This window comes from Danio aesculapii, chromosome 19, assembly GCF_903798145.1.
Source record: "Danio aesculapii chromosome 19, fDanAes4.1, whole genome shotgun sequence".
Lineage (NCBI taxonomy): Eukaryota > Metazoa > Chordata > Actinopteri > Cypriniformes > Danionidae > Danio > Danio aesculapii.
In genome coordinates, this window is record NC_079453.1 from 37,282,779 (window position 1) to 37,303,196 (window position 20,418).

The 20,418-nt window shown below is 37.8% G+C and overlaps 1 protein-coding gene across 2 annotated transcripts in view; it reads left to right on the forward strand.

The window, feature by feature from the left end:
- Window positions 1-7,334, forward strand: part of angpt2b (angiopoietin 2b) — a 70,392-nt gene extending 63,058 nt beyond the window's left edge. For both annotated transcript variants that reach the window (XM_056480448.1, XM_056480449.1), the window contains exons 8-9: window positions 3,307-3,437; window positions 6,622-7,334. In XM_056480448.1, coding sequence (XP_056336423.1) covers window positions 3,307-3,437; window positions 6,622-6,782 — 292 coding nt within the window. In that variant the 3' untranslated portion in view covers window positions 6,783-7,334. The remainder of the gene's footprint in view (window positions 1-3,306; window positions 3,438-6,621) is intronic.
- The last annotated feature ends 13,084 nt before the right edge of the window (window positions 7,335-20,418 follow it).

Consider the following 20,418-nt stretch of genomic DNA (forward strand, 5'->3'; position numbering starts at 1 on the left):
ACATGCCATGCATACAGTATTCTGTATAATCACAATCACTTTTTATATCATTGTTTTAATACAGTGACAGAATATAAGAAGACACAATAAGTGTTTTCATTTGTCCTGCTGTTTTTATTCAGTTGAATTCAATTCAAGTTTACTTGTATAGCGCTTTTCAAATTATTGTTTCAAAGCAGCTTTACAAAATATGCACATTTTAACATTACAGTCAAAATCAAAAAAGGTTATTAGTTACTATAACTTTATTAGTTACAAATAATTGTATTTAACTTAAGAATTACTAATAACTTTATCAGTAAAAGTTATTATATGTAAACATAGTTAACATGCAGTTAAAATATAATATAATACACTCACCGGCCACTTGCCAATGGCTCGTTAATGCAAATTTCTAATCAGCCAATAACATGGCAGCAACTCAATGCATTTAGGCGTGTAGACATGTTCAAGACGATCTGCTGCAGTTCAAACTGAGCATCAGAATGGGGAAGAAAAGGGATTTAAGTGATTTTGAATGCGGCATTGTTGTTGGTGCCAGATGGGCTGGTCTGAGTATTTCAGAAACTGCTGATCTACTGGGTTTTTCATGCACAACCATCTCTAGGGTTTACAGAGAATGGGCTGAAAAAGAGAAAATACCCAGTGAGTGGCAGTTCTGTGGGTGCAAATGCCTTGTTGATGCCAGAGGTTAGAGGAGAATGACTAGACTAGTTTGAGCTGACAGAAAAGCAACTCAAATAACCACTCGTTACAACCGAGGTATGCACAAAGAGCATCTCTGAACGCACAACACGTCTAACCTTGAGACCACACTGGAAGCCACTTCTGTCAGCTAAGAACACAAATTTGAGGCTACAATTCGCACAGGCTCAGCAAAATTGAACAATAGAAGATTGGGAAAACGTTATCTGGTCTGATGAGTCTCAATTTCTGCTGTGACATTCGGATGGTAGGGACAAAATTTGGCATTAAAAACATGAAAGCGTGGATCCATCCTGCCTTGTATCAATGTTTTTAGGCTGGTGGTGGTGTAATGGTGTGGGGGATATTTTCTTGTCACACTTTGGGCCCATTAGTACCAATTGAGCATTGTGTCAACACCACAGCCTACCTGAGTATTGTTGCTGACCATGTCCATCCCTTTATGACCACAGTCTACCCATCTTCTGATGGCTACTCCCAGCAGGATTACGCGCCATGTCATAAAGCTTGAATCATCTCAGACTGGTTTCTTGAACATGACAATGAGTTTATTGTACTCAAATGGCCTTCACAGTCACCAGAACTCAATCCAATAGAGCAAAAGAGCAGCAACTGTGTGATGCTATCATGTCAATATTGACCAAAATCTCTGAGGAATATTTCCAGTACCTTGTGGAATCTATGCCTCGAAGGATGAAGGCAGCTCTGAAGGCAAAGTGTATATAGGTGTTGTCTATGTGTACATATCCAATGAGGTTTTATTAACTGAAATCCTGCAGCAGGTGTTCATAATGGCTAGTAGGGGCCAGATTTTACATATCAATGTATTAAAACAAATGAAAGATTGACAGGTCTCTTGAATTTTTATAGAATTTGACCTCCAGGACTTCACATCAGTCATGTGACAAAAAAGTGTGAATTATAATGTGGATTGTTTTTCAGCGTATGAATAGCGAGGTTCAAAATGGACCTGGTAAAGGTTTTGTGCAATAATAATAATTATTATTAATCGAAACTATAAAAGTTTCATTCTACACTTGTCAGTTGTCTGAAATCTTTTCTCATAATCCCTCCACATTTAAAAGCATTTTGCATAAAATCTATTAAGTCTGAGCTCAGTAAGGTTTTTTATGGCAAAAAAAAAAAAAAAAATTCTGTAAAAGAACATTAAGAAACTTTCTTGCCATTTAAAATGGCTGTTTTCTTCTTTACCATATTTTAAAATGTAATTTATTCCAGTGAATAAGTCTTCCCTGTCACGGGATCCTTTAGGAATCATTCAAATATGCTGATTTTGTTCACAAGAAACTTATCAGTTTTTACTTTTTCCCCGTACTCTAATGATAGCACAGATACTTGCCTTTATATCTACAACCCCAAATCAGAAAAAGTTGGCAGAGTATGGAAAACACAAATAAAAAATATCCAAATGTCTTCCTATCTTTCATTGTTTTTGAACATTTCAATCATTTTCTCACGTATTTGTCAGCAAACTAGCGATCCTCAGCCCATCTTGCTCTTCGAGGACTAGACCCAAGGTATTTGCAGGAATCCTAAAGGTAACTGAAATTGACCTTTTTAAGACTTTAAAGATATTTTAAGAACTCATCGCCACTTCAAGTTCTAATCAGTATCAAACCTTTAACTTAATAAACAGTTGTTAATTAACAGTTGTAGTTAAATAAATCAATGGAGCACAACCATGCAACAGAACTCAGATACGCTCGGAAGAAACAAAGCCTGAAAGAATAAATTACGCGGTTGTTTTCAGCAACCGGCTTCAGCCACTGTTTAAACTCGTCTTTCTCCAACCAGAAGTACGCAAAAATTTACATTTTCCCCTTTTGCTGTCTGTTTCGCTCTTATGCTTTCAATACACTATGGTTTTGCTACATGTAGAGATCGACACATCACCTTCCCGCGTTTGTCTCAAATTATGTGACATCACCTGGACGGAGAAGCTTGGCCGGACGCGCCCCGGCCCAAACCACTCACGCGGATCGAGCACGCCGTTGTTAATTTTAGGAGGAAAATAAATACATTTAAGCTTTTTTAGATTCAAAACTTTGGCCAACACTTGAATAAAATTTAAGACCTCGTAAAAACGTCATTAAGACCTTTTAAGGACCTTCATTTTCTCATAATTGGTTTATCAACTTTTAATACTTTTTATGACCCCATGGACACCCTGATCTGTTCTTAGATGCTGCTTTTATAACAAATCATAATTACAATCACCTGTTGACATCTCCTGACATTTACCTGATTACTAGTTCTAAATTGCTCCTGTCCCAACTTTTTTTGAAATGTGCATGAACCAAAATTGAAATAAACAATAAAAATCATGAGGAACACATAAATAATGTTTGTTGTATTGTCTGCAATGAAATGCAAGTCAAAGTAAATTTAGAAATCACTACTTTCTTTTTTTATTTGCATTTTCCATACTCCCCAACTTTTTCTGATTTGGGGTTGTATGTACACTAAGTGGGTCACAAGAGGATCGCCATATTTAGGGGGTTAAAAAACACCTGCAGTATATCATATATTCTGTATCCATCCATTTGTTGAAATATTCAGTATTTGTCTGTCTCTCTCCAGTCTCCATGCCAGGGGTTTCAGTGGTACAGCTGGACGCACTAGCAGTCTTACCCACTCGGGGACCCAATTCAGCACTAAAGATCAAGACAATGACCAGTGCAGCTGCAAGTGTGCTCAGATGGCCACCGGAGGTATCGTATCTCATCTGCTATTATCCATTACTCATTTTCTCTAATAATCTGACTGCAAGCTATTTTCCAGCATCACTCAAGACACAAACTACAATAGGATTATAATGTTAAGTATTTCCATGCCAACTGAACAAGTCTAGGTATTGTTGCCTTTTAAATAAAACAGTAGTTCGACTTCACTTGGCTTAAATAATGGCATTGATCCAAACAAAATATAACCAAAATCTGTTTCAGTACAGGTTTCGAAGGGGTCGGATTATACTTTTTTTAGCATTTTGTTGTTTTGCCCTTAGAGATCACAAGTAAGTTTTTTGTTGGGTTCAATATAGTTATCCTTTGATAGTAACCTAAAGTCTGCATTAAACTGTGACAGAAACTCAAAACAAGCCAAACTGAAATGTGTTGGGCGGATGGATAAGGTTGGCCTGATCAGGGACCTTGTTAAAAATAAACTTTAGACACTCTTTACTAAAGTGAAGCAGAGCCACAGATCAGAGGAGCTGGAACCAAGCTCCCTCCTTACCGCCAACAGGTAAAGGTTCCTTACAAACAACCCAGAATCCATCCCTTGTGTGCTGCTTACCAAAAAAAAAAAAACAGTAGAAGCTTGTGTAAAAACATATGATCAAGTCTCAAAGCTGGTGTAATGCATGCAGTCAGGGCATGTGCATGCAAATCCTATGTGCAGTGTTGTAATTGTTATGAAACTAAAGATCAAACTATGCAAAGAACAGATGATGAGAGTAAATGGAAGAAAAAAAAATACTTTAGGGCTCTTACACACCGGGATGCATTTCGTTTGCGTTTATCGTCAGTGTTTTTAGAGACGGTTTTCCGCATTCAAGCCCAAGCGATTTTCACTGGCGTCGAGCAGAAGAGTATGCAAAATCACTCGGCAAGTGTTTCGAAAAACTGCACCAAAGCATGATCCAAAACACCCAGGTCACGTGACTAAAGTGTTTCGAAACACCAGGTCACGTGACAAAAGCGATTCAAAGCATAGGTCATTTCAGAAGCGTTTCGAGACCTGGTGAATCTGCTTTGACTGACAGTAAAAAATCTCTATCTTATAGCCTAGTGGACTGTGCTTGTGCTGCAAATGGCCAAAGTTCGTATCCCGTCCTGCACAAATACTTTAAAATTATGACTTGATGTATTTTATTAATGTTATTTTTTTTATGACCAAAAACAAGACAAATTTATTCACAAAGTGTTCAATGGGCTGTCAGACCAATGTTAAATCAAAACACGATAAAAAAACAAAGCATTTAAAAACTAATATATATAGCTTCATCACTCTGGATTCGAACCCATTATCTCGGCATGCTAGTCTGGAACTCTCCGCTTCACTAAATCGCTTGAAGCCTTAACTCTACAACATGGGGTTTGATACCTCAATTTGCTTAATTGTATCTTTGCTGAAGCTTCCAGAGCGTTACATAAAAAATGACCACTAGGTGTCACTGTAGAGACGGGTTTCGAAGCTTCGACACATTTGCTTCGACTGTTTCAGTGTTAGATGAAGCCTCGCTTTGCCCACCACTACTTGTAACACAGAAGAAGAAGAGAGAAAGTTGACATGCTTGTTAAAGTTACTGGCGCTTCGAACAAGCATGGATAGCATGCTCCATGGTTAAATCGCCTCTGAGCATCTTCTTTAATTGACAATTTTGTGCTTGAGCACCTCCAAGTGGTGAAAAAATGACGCTTTTATGCCTGGCGTTTTGCGGGTTGTTGTGCACGATCACATTGGCGCCCTTTTTTTAGTCACAAGGCATTAAACGACAACGAAAAATGCGAGCAAAGAGCGTTCTGGTGTGAACGGGCCTTTACACTGTAAAAAAATGCTGGATTCCACACAATCGATTTGTGTTGGCGAAACATGAAGGAATTAAGTTAACGTATTAGTTTGAACTAATTTAAGTGGATTGGACATAAACAATTAAGTTCTTCCTAAAAAACCCTCAAGAATTGTGTTGTTTCAGCTCATTTTAAATAAGTAGTTTGAACAAACAGTAAATGTCATTTTTGAAGTTCTAAAAGGAGTACATTTAAATTAAACTTCTATAAAAAAAATTATATTTATAAAATTAAATAAAATAAAATAAATTAAACTTAGATTAAAAAGTGCATCATATTACACTGGTAGCTCTGCAAGTTTTTGATTTACTAAATAGAACCAGTTTATAAATAATCATTTGAGAATCAGGCTACAATGCTTGTGCTGTATGTTTTTAATTATTGGCAAAAGTTGTTTGCTGTATGCAGAAATCACTGGTCACTTTGTTAGTTTGTTTTTGATTCACTAAAATGAACCATTCAATTATTCTGATCCTGATTCTAGTCAGACTAGATTGCTTGTGCTGTGTTTTTGATTCACTGTGAGGAATTGATTCATAAGGGCCATATTTCTAAGAATAGGGCAATGTGATTTATGTTGTTTTAGTTTAATGAAAAAGTTTCAGTTCATAAAAGTCATTCATTCAGGAATCACATGAGATTCATTTTAGATTCATGAGAGAGTATGCTTTTGATTTACTAATAAGAACCGATTTAAAGGAGTCATTTGTTCAGCAATATCTGGTTGCTCGTGTAATTGATTATCTGAAAAGATAATAAGAGTGATTTATTTTAAACATTGCAATTTAATTTAATTTAATTTAATTTAATTTAATTTAATTTTATTTTATTTTATTTTATTTTATTTTATTTTTATTTTATTTATTTATTTTATTTTATTTTATTTTATTTTATTTTATTTTGTTGTCGAAGGAAGTTAATTTTGTTATTTGACATTTTGTGGTATTAAAGTAATACTTCACCCCAAAATGAAAATTCTGTCATCGTTTACTTACCCTCTACTTGTTGCAAACCACTTTGAGTTTCTTTCTCCTGTTAAACACAAAAGAAGATATTTTGAAGAATGTTGGAAACCTGTAACCATTGATATCCACAGAAGGAAAAACAAATACTATGGACATCAATGGTTACCGGATTTCAACATTCTTTAAAATATCTACTTTTGTGTTCAACAGAAGAATGAATCTCAAACTGGATTGGAACAAATTGGATGGTGAGTAAAAGATGGCAGAATGTACATTTTTGGATAAGCTATCCCTTTAATAATAAAAAAAATTAATTAAATGAACAAATAAATAAAATAGCTTGCTCCTTGTTTCTGTAGGCTGGTGGTTTGAAGCTTGCGGGCCGTCCAATCTCAACGGGATATATTACTCTGGAAACTCCAACGTGATACGCTATAACAGTATAAAATGGTACTACTGGAAAGGGCCAAGTTGGATGGCAACCAAGACCACTATGATGGTCCGGCCTGTGGACTTCTAAAAGCAGGAAGAGACTCTCACAACTGTATCATTTGACTTTTACTGACAGCCAGATCATCCAAACAAGCCGGTGCCATCAATGAAAATTATGGACAACTTGAGCACCAGACAGCTTGTGTCCATGCCATTGTAGCCGTTCAATCTGTCTCCATTTTGTTTGTTTAGTCTGGCGAAACAGGCACAAATTGCACCATAAATGTTTTATTTCCCCTTATAGCGAAGCTCTTCCAATGTAAAATGCAATGAACTGGAATGGCTGATCAGTGTTCACATTTGTACTTGATGTTTTGGGCTCGATGTGTGTGTGTGTGTGTGCGGTGAAACCCTAACCCTTCTCCATGCAGTGAAACCTACAGTAGGATCTCCTGAGATTTCTTCTCGTATTGTAGTACTAGAAAAAAAATAATGAGAGAAAACCCTTATAAAAGTGCTCAAGACACTGAAACAGATGTGTGTTTTATAAGCAGAACTTTCTTTCTAAAATATATATTTTGTAATAAAACAAGAGACATCTAATCAGGCTTTCCCACATCATTCTGTTCACCCTTTAGTATTCAGTATGTGTTTGTATATATAATTTTCATTATTTTTTTTTTACAAACTGTGTTGTAAATATTCATCAATATCATTAAATGTTTGTGTTTAATTGAAAGAATATATGTTGAACAGAAAGAAATTTGACTGAGCGATTCAATTCATTGATGGTTTCATTGACTGATTCAGTTGGGTAGGTCATTTTTTAAGTGATTCATTAAGTAGTTCATTCAAGAGTCAGACTGTATGTGGCTGAATTTGGAATTTCTAGAATACTTCAATATATATGAAAAATGTAAGTACAGTATACAATACCAATTTCATTATAATGAGATTCCACAAGATATGTTGAAGGTTTTTAATTCACTATTAGGAACTGGTTCATAGGAGTCATTGATTGGGGTGTTAGACTAGATGATGGTTATTAAGATAGGGAACAAAATTAATGCCAAAAGTATTGAAATAAAAAGCTTGTCGAACAGCACTAACTGAAAAGAATTATACATTGAATTAACAACTGCTTGCATTTTAATGACTTGAATTGCCGGGGCTTTTTGTTAAAGCTGTGAATATTTCAATCCAAAACACAAATTCATATTTAAATTCAATACTTCCTATTCAACTTCCAGATTTCACTTCCAAAATATTCATTCATTTTCTTTTCGGCTTAGTCCCTTTATTAATCGGGGGTCGCCACAGCGGAATGAACCGCCAACTTATCTAGCACATGTTTTACGCAGCCTTCCATCTGAAACCCATCTCTGGGAAACATCCATTTACTCTCATTCGCACTCATACACTACGGACAATTTAGCCTATCCAATTCACCTGTACCGCATGTCATTGGACTGTGGGGGAAACTGGAGCACCCAGAGGAAACCCACACAAACGCGGGGAGAACATGCAATCTCCACACAGAAACGCCAACTGACCCAGCAGAGGATCGAACTGTACTACCTACTGCACTGCGTCGCCCCAAAATATTCAGTTCTGTTTAGAAAAATACAAAGTAGAATATTCAAAAGGCAATTTTTAGCTCAAATTCGGCTGTTAAAATTTGACATTACATCCGGGAGCTGCAGGAAATGCAACAGAATGCAGATAGCAGATTCGATAGATTGCAGATTGTCTTGGACTCTTGTAACCCCACCGATCCAAGCAGGGGCGAACCAGCGATACTGGAATGGGAGACGCACAACGAGGAGGTGAATAGGCAAATATAAATGGCCAAAAGGTTAGGCTCTATTTTAAAGATATAGGCGCAAAGTCTGAAGCGTAAGGCGCAAAAGCATTAAGGACGTGTCCGAATCCACTTTTGCTATTTTAAGGACTGGAAAATATGCTCTGCACCACGGCACATGGTCTAACAGGGTTGAGCTTATTCTGTTAATGAGTTATAGGTGTGTTTCGAGAATAAACCAGTCAGAGTCTCATCTCCCATTCCCTTTCAGAGTCAGTTGTGTCCCAGTTCTAATTGCCAGCAAACGAATAAATGAACAGTTGTAATGAAGTGTGGTCAAAAAACTGAGTTTTATCCAAACACACGTCCTATTCTCATGCCCCATATGGTCCAAACCCTGACAGGTGGACAAATCTAAGCTTGTTTTTAATAAAACAAATATAAATATGCATATAATAAATAATACTAATGATAACAATAACATTATACTGTACAAAAGCAAGTTGTCAGGAATAAACTGAAAAATGCCCCAGAGTTGAAGAAGGCATGGAGGCAGTGTTTTTATATTAATAGAAAATACTTTTTTTTGTAATATTTTATTCCTTTAATTCTTTTTCATTTGGAAAAATATTTCTGAATTGCTGTACATTCTGCGCTCTGCGCTGGACTTTAGACCTGCTCTCAGCTGGTCTTATGAGCAGTCTATTTTAGTTCCTCAAAATAGCAATGCGCCAATAATGCAGATTAACACACCTCTTTACCAGACCAGAACACCCATGAGGCTACAAAGTGGCGCAAATGGATTTGCTATTTAAACAACGTGGTGGAAAACGGGAAAATTAGCAACACGTCGCGAAAACACGTCTTGCGCTGAGTGTATGATAGGGCCCATTGGTTACTCATTTTAGGCCTACTCATAATCCTTTTATTATCCTATTTATAATGTCCAAGACTGATATTAATATTAAATGCTACTTTCGTACCATTATTAGTCTTTTTCCTTACCTACTTACTGGTTTAAAAATCTTGAATTGGTCTATCTCCACCTGACCGTCTGTTCCCTCGCAGCATGCTCTCTCATTGAGTGTGTGATTCAACCAGCCTGATCTCACGAGAAAACGTAAGTATTTTACGTTTTGTCTGTTTCGTGGCTAATTCGTATGAATTCGTACGAGTTCAATCGTACGAAATTGTACGATTTTAAAAAGGAGGCGTGGCACCTAACCCCACCCCTAAACCTAACCGTCACAGGGGGATGAGCAAATCGCACGAAAATGTACAAATTAGATCGTATGAATTCATATGAATTAGCCACTAAATTAAAAAGTTACGAATTGCAGTGAGATTGTGTTGGATTCAACCTAAAGTCATTTTTATTCCACAATATATTTTGTAAAAGCCAATCAAGCAAAGTAAAGAGTCACCTGCGTTACATTTTTTAAAAAGTAACTCAAATAATATTACTTAGTTTTAAAAGCAATGCGTTATTTTACTCGTTACTTTGGAAAAGTAATATTATTCCATAATGTGCGTTACCTAATGCGTTACCTCAACAGTGCACAAGATTGGTTTTACAGTCCAGAGTGACATATTTTAAAAAAACTACTTAACAATACATGTTCTGTGTTTGTTTTCACATCTTAATGTTTTTATTAACAAATTATGTTTCTTGCCATTGATTTTCAGCATCCTGCTTATACATCGCATTCAAAACTGCAAACCAACAGCCGCAAATCAAGCTAAAATATGCTTCGTTTTCGGGGACGTTCTGAAGGTTCAGCAGTGTGTGCTGTAAACCGGAGCAGGACACACAGCGCTGAATCCGCCATGAGGTAATTAACGGTGAGCTGTCTATGCTTGCACTCTGCCATTTTCATAATTGCAAAAGCAGCAGGTTTGGTTTAAAGCTGCCATGGACGGCTGACCATCCATGCAGCGTGTTAAGAGTCTATATTAGCCCCGCTTCTATGCCAATCGCTTGATGAATCATTCAATAAAGTCCCTTCCTGCTGTTACTATAAAACACTTCTCAGAGGCTCGCTCTCCTGGCCTGCTGACCTGTGTTCACACTCAGCACTTAGCTATGCTACTACTGTCGTGATTTAACGCTCTGGTCTACAACCCCATTCATCCGTGGCCAGCCAGTCAGAAAACGTACCTGCCGTTGGAGATTCTGCATTGATTTGCCAGAAATATACTGTGAGGGATGTGTAGATGAAGACGTTTCCCAATGCGCCATAACAACCTGCACAACTTTATTATACAGTATGTCCGGCAGCAGCAGCATGAGTAGTAGCAGTGATAGATTGCAGTTGGTGAAATGAGGGTTAATCTTCAGGGGGTTTCCGTCGTATTTGGGTTTTATGCAGAGATCTGGACAGCTCGCTCCTCCCGTTTGAGGACAGGCACGAAGCTGGAGTGTGTATTATTTGTTGATGCCATCATAACATGGGCTTGGTTCAGCTTGCAAATGAGATGCCCTACATTGACAGAGGGTTCTGCACCAGTGGAGCCTTTGAGCACCTTCAAGAATTTATCATCTCTTTGAGAAAGAGAAGAAAAAAAAAATCTCAGCAGGGAGGGTGTGCATACTTTCCACACATAAATCTCTGTCCAGCCTCGGTTCCACATGGTAGGACGGGATGTGAAGACAGGTGAAGTCAGGGACGAGCCATAATGAATCTGGGGAACGATGTGATCCTGATGCTTCAGCAGAGCGAAGACTTTTGGGCTCTTTCATTTGGTTTTGTTTGCATGTAGCATGTGTGTTGCTACATCCCTCTAACCAGGATGCAGATGAATTGTTTCTTACTGCCAGCAGGGGGCACTCTAGACACAGCAACCTCGTCCCATGTTTCTAGAAGCAAATAGAAGCTGTGCATTTGAATTACAGAGCTGATAGGGAGTTTGTCTCCACTCGGCTCTCCTTTTTCTCTCTTATCATGCTGTTTTTGTCGCAACTTCTTATGCATGTCAGTCAGAACTATTGCGACTCTTTTTTTAATCTGTTGTCTCAAACAGATGGCTGAATGCAGGGCTGAAAAAAAGGAGGCTGATGAAGGACTTGTGTGATACTTGCTCATAAGGCATCTCAAATCTGTTAATGATATGTGCACTAACAAGTGAGTGTCAAAAAAGGCTGGAAGACCACCAGAATGAACTTGTTAATGCTGCTGGAACACAGAGAACATACTGTTGCAAATGCATCTGCGAAGCCAGTCATCTGTCAGCGGCGGCTGGGTAATGATCTAACCTATTAGCACTTCAAAGTCTAGGGTCTTTCCTTCTCCGCTTCGGGGGTGTCTTATGCTGCATATGCAAAAAAAAAGAAAAGAAGAATATGTGGTATTTATTTATTTCTCTCGGCTGTTTTTCATCTCGACTTTTAGATTCTGATGTTAATTTGTTGAGTTATTCAGTAGAACACCTAATGATCTGAATGTTAAATCTTCCACTCCATTTGTTCAACCTTGATTCTGTTTTATTTTACTTGTGCTTATTATTCCTAACAGCATATTTACATATAAAAGAGTACCAACTCAAATGCACTCTGCTGTTGTCATTTCAAAAGACGGGTCTTTCTGTAAGGGTGCAAGCGGAGGAGTTATGCCTTCACATAGTGTTCGAATTAGGGGGGTCGAGATCTGTTAAACAGGGGGATTCTTATGGCCCGTTTCCACTAAGTAGTACGGTACTGGTTGGTACGCATTTATGGTCATTTCTACTGTCAAAAGGTATCTAAACGCGAACTGTACCGTACCACATTTTGGGTACCCTTTCCACAACAAAAGAGTACCAAAAGACAGAGCTAGACGCACAGCTATTGGTTTACAGAGATACGTCACTAGCTTGTGTACAAGCCAGGACAATGAAAACAAAGAAAGCATATATATACATTTTTATATACATTTCATACATGGTTTCCGCTACATTCATTCTTCCATGGTGGGGCGCCACACCAAAATTCACACCGCCACTGCTACATTACTTCTCATTCAAAACATTCAGTTGTTGTTGTTTTTTTTTAATAGCGGGATATAATCTCACCAAAACATGTTAAAGGGAAGTGAATTATAACAGCGTGACCTTTTCTATAATCATAGTAGTGTTGTGCAACATTTGTTTACCCTTTAAGGTGACATGGTGACTGACTGACTGACTGATTGACAGGTGCGTGATGTGTGACGCTAGCAAACACGGTGAAGCTTTCAGTTAAGATGAACACGGTTTTCGTTTCACTTCAGGATGCATTATTGCAGCTCTGTAGGTCTATTGGAGAAATTCATAAATATTCCTAGAAAATCTAATGAATGTTGGAGACCTACATAAATGCACTAAATCACACTTCAGCAGCCTTTATTTGAGAGCGCACAAGATAATCTGCACTTGAGTAGCGTATATTTGAGGGCGTGCGAGAAGTTTTGTGCAGAACAAAGGAAATTGGCGCGCAAGCAAAGAGATTTGCATGCTTGTATTACACGAATCCCCTCTCGACTTCTAATACTGCGCTCACAACATTTGGTAGTTGGTAGATCTGTGTAAAAGGCCCAACAGAGTTTGCCACCACAGCTGGAAAAAAATCCTTGAGGAAACACTGCCATATATACATATAATAATAAGTCGTGATTGACCTGAGCTCACCTTTTAGACTATTATGAACTCTGAATGATGGAGTTACTTTCTAACAAGAGGTTACATGTGCTGGCGAAGATTAAAGATACAGATGAGAGGTTTACACTGACTGTGGGCTATATGTTGCATGTTGTTTTCGAAGCAAAATAAGGACTAAATTTATAGTTTTTCTGTATGTGTTCAAATATGTTGTATTTATTTGTATATTTTATATAATTGCAGATGTTACATTCGTCTATTTTGCATTATTGCATCATTGATCTGCAGTTATAATCAAATCATGTTCATAGACAGGTTAGTAATGAACATTTATACACAAGTATTTATGTGTATAAGGCCTCTGTTTTGTGAGAAGTGCTTCTCATATGATATCTGAAGCATTGGTACCCGTTTGGCAGTGGAAACGCAAGCCTGATAAAGGTGACCCGCACCGTACCATACCACTCAGTGGAATGGACCATTAATAGGCTCCTATTATGCCCATTTTTAAATTTATTAGTTTAAGTCTGCTGTGTCTCCAGAATGTGTATAAGAAGTTTCAGCTCAAAATTCCCTACAGATCATTTATTATACCCTGTTGAAAATATAAATTTTTGCGACAGAGCAAAAACCAGCTGTTTCTATGGATGCGCCTCAATTATAAGTCGCTTCGGACAAAAGCGTCTGCTAAATGACTTAATGTAAATGTATTTACCTTGAAATGCAAATTAGCTATTCCCCCTCTAACCCTCCATTATTTAAAGTTGAGTGTTGTTTAAACATGTTAGGATAAGCACAATAACAGACCATTTGGACTTATTTGATAACTACATTTAGTTTTTGTAGAGTTTATTCAGCCTTTTTGCAACAATAAATTAACCACACACAAACAGGACAGAGCTGTGTGGACTTGTACATCTCGTTCAGTTCGTTCAGTATAAACCAAAACGCCAGTGTTTGTCAGCAGCCATCGGCGTGGCCTGTACAAGTGTGACATCACACATTGCACATTCTCGAATCAGCTCATAAGGAGACACTAATTATTATTTATGGGCATTTCAAAAAGTAGTGGTACTTTATCTTTGTAAGTTGGCTGTGTATACACATTGCCAACACATTTATGCCCAAACAACAAAAAGTGAATTTTGCATAACAGGTGCCCTTTAACAGCATTTTGATGTGTCATTCAAACAGAGAACTAACAAAACAATCTGTTTGTAATGTGCATATTGACAAGATTATTTACTGATGCACATAAAATCACCATCTAAACTATGATAGCATCAGATATCATCAGGCATCTGTTCACATATAAAATAGGAATCACAGATTATCCGTTCTGTTTGGCACTGATAACTTTCTAATATTCATGAAATAAATCTCTGTTGCTTATCAACAGTGCTTTTCTTTGATTAAAGACACTCACAAATATTATTGTGAAATATTTTTTTAATCATTTTTTTTATCTTAGGCTATAGTCCTTAGCGCCCTTGTTAGTGTATCCACCTCCCTCGCTGCTTTGAATCTCAATGAGAACTAGATGGGTTACGTTGGTGTCGTGACCTGGATGGGAGTTTAGGGGAATGAGTGTAATGGAGGCCAGCTAAATGGAGCTGTGCAAGTGAACTTGGATCCTTTGGCCCACAAAGGTGTACTGCCAAATTGACACTAGAGGCTGTAGTCTTCAGCATCATTGTTAGCGTGCTCACCTCCCATGACAGACACACTAGTTCAAATTTAGCTTGTTGTGGGATGACTAGAACTACGGATGTACATACCTTTTTTCCATAATATATCCAATCCAGATATTGATCAACAGCAGCTAAGAGAAATGTTTCCTTCAATTTCCTTCAAATCCTTTTTTTTCATTGTGACTGTAATTTCACTCCTGACCTTCAGGGGGAGCTGCTCTTCAGTAAGGCTTATTTTTCAAGGCCAGAAGTAAGCCTGTTTGGTAGTTGTGTTTGTATGGCTTGACCATGTGCTCAATGCAGCTTTTGACACAAACCCTGTTTTGAGAAACATCTTTAATACTCCCAAGGATTGAACAGCCATTAAAAGAAAAAGAAGAAGAGAAACAAAACATCCTTTGTTCTTCAGCTTAATGTAAGTTGTTTATGCGTTGCTTCTCACTAAATGCTCTTATTGTAAACTGCAGTATTATTTAATTGTATTGATTTATTTTTTGGCTGAAAACTAAAAGTGCTTGGGAATTTTTGAGTATATTTTGCATCAGATGTTATAAAGTTCAGTTATTTACTTGGTTGGTTGTTTGGACTGAGCTCAATTGTTTTTGTCTTTTAACCCTTGCTATAAATGACACTTATATCTATTTTCTCTTATCCTGAAATTCTGTGATGACTTTTGTTTGTGCTATCTTGGACCTGCTTTCTTCAAAGAGCAGAACTGTGATTTTTACTTTGTTAATGTTATTTAAATTTTGAGGTCACTACAGTTGAATGATTGTATCTAGCTATGGAACATTAAGCTATTGGAATATAATGCACAGAAACACCGTGATGCTTTATTTTCCTAGCTGTTTTTTGTGTGGCTTAATGACATTGAAAAGTATGCACATATTTGGATTGGTCTTGTCTGGCCAATACCCAATTGGGGAATTAAAGGCAGTATGTATGATAGATGATACTGTTTGCAAACAGAGATAATACTTATACTGTTGTTGGCTCTGCACTAATGTTGTTATGATACTGGAATTCAGTACTGAAATTTTAAAAATGTCCATTTCTCTGCTAACATTTGAGCACATTCTTAAACCGCTGATTTGCTGTTGTGTTCACATGCTCAACAGAAATGACTGTGAGTGGCCATGAATGTCATCAGTTCACCAAACTCACTGCTGTTTACTGAGTGTAACTACAGATACAGGAACACTGGAGTGTTGTTGGCAGGAAAATTTACATTTTTAAAATTTCAGTACTGATTGGTATCGAATTCTAATATTGTGGCAACACAAATTTGCACATCCCTAAGTAGAAGTGCCATGTTCTGGATAGAAGTGAAGATTGGAGGAGCGATGAACAGAACAAAGGGATTTCATTGGTGTCGTGATCCAGATGAGAGTGAGGTTTAGAAAGTGCAGAATGCTCATGTGCACATTATTAAGTAGAAGTGCCATATTCTGGATGGGAGTGAAGATTAGAAGAGGGTTGAACAGAACAATGGTATTTAATTGGTGCCGTGACCCGGATGGGAATGAGGTTTAGAAAGTGCAGAATGCTTATCTACACATCTCTAAGTAGAAGTGCCATGTTCCGGATGGAAGCGAAGATTGGAAGAGCGTTGAACAAAGCAAAGATATTTTGTTGGTGCCGTGACCCAGATGGGAGTGAGGTTTAGAAATTGCAGAACACTAATCTACACACCCCTAAGTAGAAGTGCCATGTTCTGGATGGGAGTGAATATTGGAGGAGTGTTGAACAGAACAAAGGGATTTCGTTGGTGCCGTGACCCGTATGGGAGTGTGGTCAGAACTACTAATTTGCCATTCTGGTGCTATATCTGCCATTTGCTGATTACCATAGCATAAAAGTAATATGTTGCATTCAGTATTAGGCAGAATATTAATCCTGGTGCTTTAAAAAAAATATGAAATTATGTGAAAAGTCTATTAGAAGTTGTGTTTGTCTTTAATTTGACTACACACAAATCTGCAAAATAAACTTTTGAATAATACATGCTTTGCTAATTTCTTAGCAGTCGAATGTGTGTATTGTAAATTTGGTAATGTAAGTAAATATTGCAGCACTGTGAGAGTGTGTTTAATAACCCACTTTCCTTAAACTTTATTCTAATTAGACCTTCTCCAGCTCAACCCTGACAGCTGAGGTGCCTCTTTCTTCTTCCACCTCACAGAGAGCTTAGGCAAAAGCATAAAAAATCATGACAGAATCTATTAAAGCAAGGCACAGTTTTGACCCAGGGCACAAAATAAATATTTGATTCCAGCGGGAAATGCAGGCCATGAGTTAATAGCTTTAATTATTTATTAAGCTCTTTTTTTTTTTTTTTTTTTAAACACCCGTCTTCCAGTAGCATATGTATTTGGAGCAAACATGAAGAGCAAATAAAATTGTTGGTATGACCTCTGGCTACTTGTTGACTGGCTCCCTCCTGTGTGTGAGGAAGAGGCAGGAAGAGAGAGAGAGAGAGAAAAGCAGACGCAAAGAAGCAGAGGAAACTGTGTTATGGACTAAAAGTTAGTTTTCTTCTAACATTCTTCATTGTCTCCATTGCGGTGTGCTGAGAGACGAGAAAAAGAAAGTAGCACTGTCGACTCAATGGGTACATAGAGCCTTGGGCTTGTCAACTTCAAATTCACTACATCACCAACTGTCAATCAAAATGTCAGGAAAAAGGGAACATTGCATTTAGATTCAAGTTTTAGTTGAAAAATAAGGCACTTTGCGAGGAGCGTAGTAGAGCGAGGGGAATATAAGGCGGTCCTGTAGACCACAGTAATTGAAATGCACAGTACAGTAAGTCCCAAAGCAGATGTTTTGCACACAATGCTTCACATCAGAGCTGCCATTTATAATTTCAGTGCAGGAAAGCAATGATCACAATTCATTTTGAAATGCTTTTAATAACCTTTATTTCCTTAAGCACTGCAAATAGCCATGTCTGTATTTGCTCTCCTCATGACTCTCGGCACGTATTCATCCAGAAGGCTCTATTAGAGCTAATTACCTTGACATTTATAAGTTTTAATTTCAGGAGAGAGAAAGTTGGGCATCTGCAAAATAAGAGAATTTCGTCTTTTTGGTGAAGATGCTGGCGATCAAGCGCATGCGTAAATGAACAAATGCACATTTTGATGTTAAAATGAAAAGTTGAAGATTTCCAAAGTTTTACTTCGGATTCAGAAATATATTGCTCATTCGACCCACCCAAGCTTGTTGCCAGAAATAGAAGTGACTGTGAGAAACCAGCTCATGAATTTGGAGATTTATATTTGACAGATCTTTTCTGCACTGCATACACTTAATGTAAGGTTTCAGAGTGACATTGTTCCCATTAATGAGAATATTTTAAGCAGAGAAAACATTAGACAACTCTAGAAAAGAGCATGTTTAAACTTGCTGGCCACTTTATTAGGTACACTTTGCTATTACTGGATTAGACCCTGTTTTTGGACCATGTTCACTGTAAAGAAATTCTTGCTGCCTTTTTTTTCTTAAAAGTTGGATCAAATTAACCTTTCATTTCTGTGTGGAGTTTGAATGTTCTCCCCGTGTTGGCGTGGGTTTCCTCCGGGTGCTCTGGTTTCCCCACAGCCCAAACACATGTGGTATAGGAGAATTAAGTAAGCTAAATTGGCCGTAGTGTATATCTGTGTATGGATGTTTCCCAGTGATGGGTTACAGCTGAATGGGCATCCGCTGCGTAAAATATATGCTGGATACGTTGGTGCTTCATTCTGTTGTGGCAACCCTAGATTAATAAAGGGACTAAGCCGAAAAGAAAATGAATGAATGAATGAAATTAACCTTTTTAGTCAGCTCAACTTGCATCAATCAAACAGACTAAAAATATGAAGTTAAACTTTGTATAACTTGGAAATCTTTGTTGAAAACCAATTAACTTATTAAAATAAGTTAAAGCAACTAATATATTTGTCATCTTGACTTTTTGTCATTAGTTTTGACACAATCTACATTTTAAAAGCACTAGAGAAAAAGATGAATTGAATTGGTAATAAATGGATGGAGATTGGCTGTAGTTTTTGAACAATACTCAAGTGGTACTAGTAGGAAACAAAAATGTCTGTTTTCCAATTTTGGTATGACTTTGTCCTAAGAAAGCATTTGCGTCGATTTCACGGACGAAATTGAAGCACGGGGCTTACTGGTGGGCCCCTAATAATTTCTTTGGAGGGGGGCCTAAACGCAGTGGACTCTTTGAATCGTCCCAGCTTTGAATTGTCCTTGCTTCCCCACCCCCCTAGCGGCACTCCTGGCTGGACATACCGTATGTTTCTGAAATACTCAGATCAGGCTCAACTTCACTTGAATTATTGTTCCTTTCTTCCCAATTCTGATGATTGGTTTGAACTTCAGCAGATCGTCTTGACCACATTTAGAAACACCCAGTTACTGCTATGTGATTTGCTGATTGAATTTTTGCATAATAGTCGGCATGAAATCAAAATCTTTATTTTATATGCATATAGTTCTTGTTATAAACAATGTACTGCTGCTTTTTTAATTATTTTGTAAAAATTTATTTGCCCTCAGTCTTTAAACCAGTGTTTCCCAACCATGTTCCTGAAGACACACCAACAGTACATATAGTGGATGTTTCCCTTATCTGACCCATTCATTTCAGATTTTGCAGTCATTTCTAATATTGGGATGAGTTGATTCAGGTGTGTTTGATATGTGTACTGTTGGTGTGCTTTTAGGAACAGGGTTGGGAAACACTGCTTTATACAAATACCATAACATTCCCTCCCCCCTGCTTATGAAGTTCTGGTGGACAGTAATCCTTCACAACTGAGTGCAAACTGTCATTCAAATCTTCTTCCACTTTGTTTGCATCGTCCATCTTCCAACAATACAATCAATTCCCAAAGGACAAAATAAAGCACTATAAGGGAAAAAGGACAATCTTAACTTGCATTTCATGCTGACTTTAACAAGCTTTGGACGGGTGCATCTAATGATGAAGCCTGCTGAGGACCAGCGATAAGCTTCAAATTCTCTTTAGCATTGAAGAATCATCCCACATTGCATGCGCTTCACCTCTGCACAGATGCCATCAGATGCGTCCATTACTGTCATAACACTAAAGAGGGGTTAGACCGCGGCCAGTGATTAGCAGCGAGCTCCTGCTGCGCTAACATGCACAGTTGCCTTAGAGGTAATGAGCTTTGGCTACATTCGCCATGTTGTCCATCATTACTCATCATTACAGAAAATATCCTATATTTAGAGGCACGCAGTCTGTTTATCATTAACCAGATGCATATGAGGATAAACTTGTTGGAATAAACACATTTGTAGGTACGTATGGCACAGGTCAAGGTCTTCTTGTTTATCAGAATGTGAAATGGATCTTCGGGAGGGCCATTGAAGAGTTGGTGTGTTTTAAGTGACTCTTAATGTGAATAGAGGTCACCGCTAGGAAATGGCCCACGGCCCTGAAAGCTGAGCTGAAGATGAGCTCAAGCGGCCAGACTGATGTTTTATTCAAACACCTTCAGGCCTGACATTTTAAAAAGCTAGTCAGATATCGGACGTGCAAACGCAACAATGAAACGACACACTATAATACGTCCACTAGCCACCACTGC